Here is a 1,425-nt window from a genome sequence, read left to right on the forward strand (position 1 = left end):
CCGCTCCCAGAGCTCAGGCCAGCTGAGGGTGGCTGGCCATGCTGCCTGCGCTGACCTCTGAGGATGCCAGCAGTTGCCCAGGGCCACCTCCTGCCAGTTGTGGTGGCCTGTGGCTGGCTCGCTAACAAAGAACTCATTTGGGGGAGCAATATCCCTGCCGGACAGGTGCCAGTTCCCCCTTCCAGACTGGTTCCCCTCAGGGACGTACATGAAGCCAGACAATGGATCTACCGAGCACTGGTCTATGGATTTTATTTCAAAAAGACATTTATAAAATGTTTATTTATAAAATTTCAAATAAATATTTAAGGTACAAATGTAAAAACCAAGGTACTATGAAAGCTTTTTCTTCTTTCCTTTTTTTTTTTCTTTGTTTTTTTTAAAGGTATCACAGCCAGTTCTATGTGTCTTGGGAAGCCCTGGAAGGGAAGCTGTTAAAGCAGCACGTTAACACCAGCAGATCGTTAACTTTGACTTAACAACAAAAAAAACCACTAACAAAGCAATAGCTGACTCGGTAGCAATGCAGATTAAGATCTAACTAAACAAGCAGACTGCTTGAACTAGAACTCTTACACTTGACTAAAAAGTAAAGAACTCTCCTAGGTACATGAGTAGGCAATTATAAAACTGTCCAAAAAGGGCTAAACTATGATTTTTGCGGGTGCTAAGCGGCATTAGCTGACATCTAATGAGCAACTAACCAGGAAATAAAGGAGCAATCCTCACCACACTATTTTTTTTTAAAAGGTGGTGGTTTTGTCATATGCTGGGTGACAACAAGAACAAATAGCCTCAAGACACCTGTACAGTCAGGGTGTTTATAGGAGGGCCCGGCAGGCGGTGGGGAAAGGCTGCCGGGATGACTCCTGCAGTGGGGCAGGGCTTTGGCCGCGTGGGGGCTGCTTGGAGAGCTCTTGCAGAGCCCCATGGGTCTCGGCCCCGCCATGTGCAAGAGGGTGATGAGCTCATACCCCACCATCGCAGCAGCCCAAGCGCAGAGGCCATCAGCAGCCACGTGTCAGAGCACGGACCGTGCCGGGAGCAGCAGCTCAGCCTCAGGAAGGTACTGAGCCGGCAGCGCGGCGGTCCAGCAAGGCACCCATCCCAGCTACGCTGGGCACGCCAAGCCAGGGCAGCCGCATCTCCGGCTCATCCCATCCCTACTGCTGGCTCCGGCAGCAAATGGCGATGACGGCAGCCGTGCTGCTGCCGGGGGCACTGGCTGCCACGCAGGTATCATCCACGGCGTAGGCTCCCATGGTGCCGGGGCTCTGGGAATGGGCATTACAGCCCGTAAGCGTCCAGCGGTCATCACAGGACACCGTCACCTAATGGGGGAGGAGAGGTCATCCTCCATAGATCAGCAAGGGGGCAGGGGTCTGCCCATCCCTGGTGGTCCCTGGGGCCCGGGGCAGGGTGGCC

The 1,425-nt window shown here is 53.1% G+C and overlaps 1 protein-coding gene across 1 annotated transcript in view; it reads right to left on the reverse strand.

Moving 5' to 3' along the window:
* Nucleotides 1-1,163: 1,163 nt before the first annotated feature.
* Nucleotides 1,164-1,425, reverse strand: part of PCSK9 (proprotein convertase subtilisin/kexin type 9) — an 11,646-nt gene continuing 11,384 nt past the window's right edge. Inside the window, exon 15 of the mRNA XM_035891760.1 lies at nt 1,164-1,331. Coding sequence (XP_035747653.1) covers nt 1,164-1,331 — 168 coding nt within the window. The remainder of the gene's footprint in view (nt 1,332-1,425) is intronic.

The sequence above is a fragment of the Egretta garzetta genome, unplaced genomic scaffold (assembly GCF_000687185.1).
Source record: "Egretta garzetta isolate BGI_Z169 unplaced genomic scaffold, ASM68718v1 scaffold163, whole genome shotgun sequence".
Taxonomy (NCBI): Eukaryota; Metazoa; Chordata; class Aves; order Pelecaniformes; family Ardeidae; genus Egretta; species Egretta garzetta.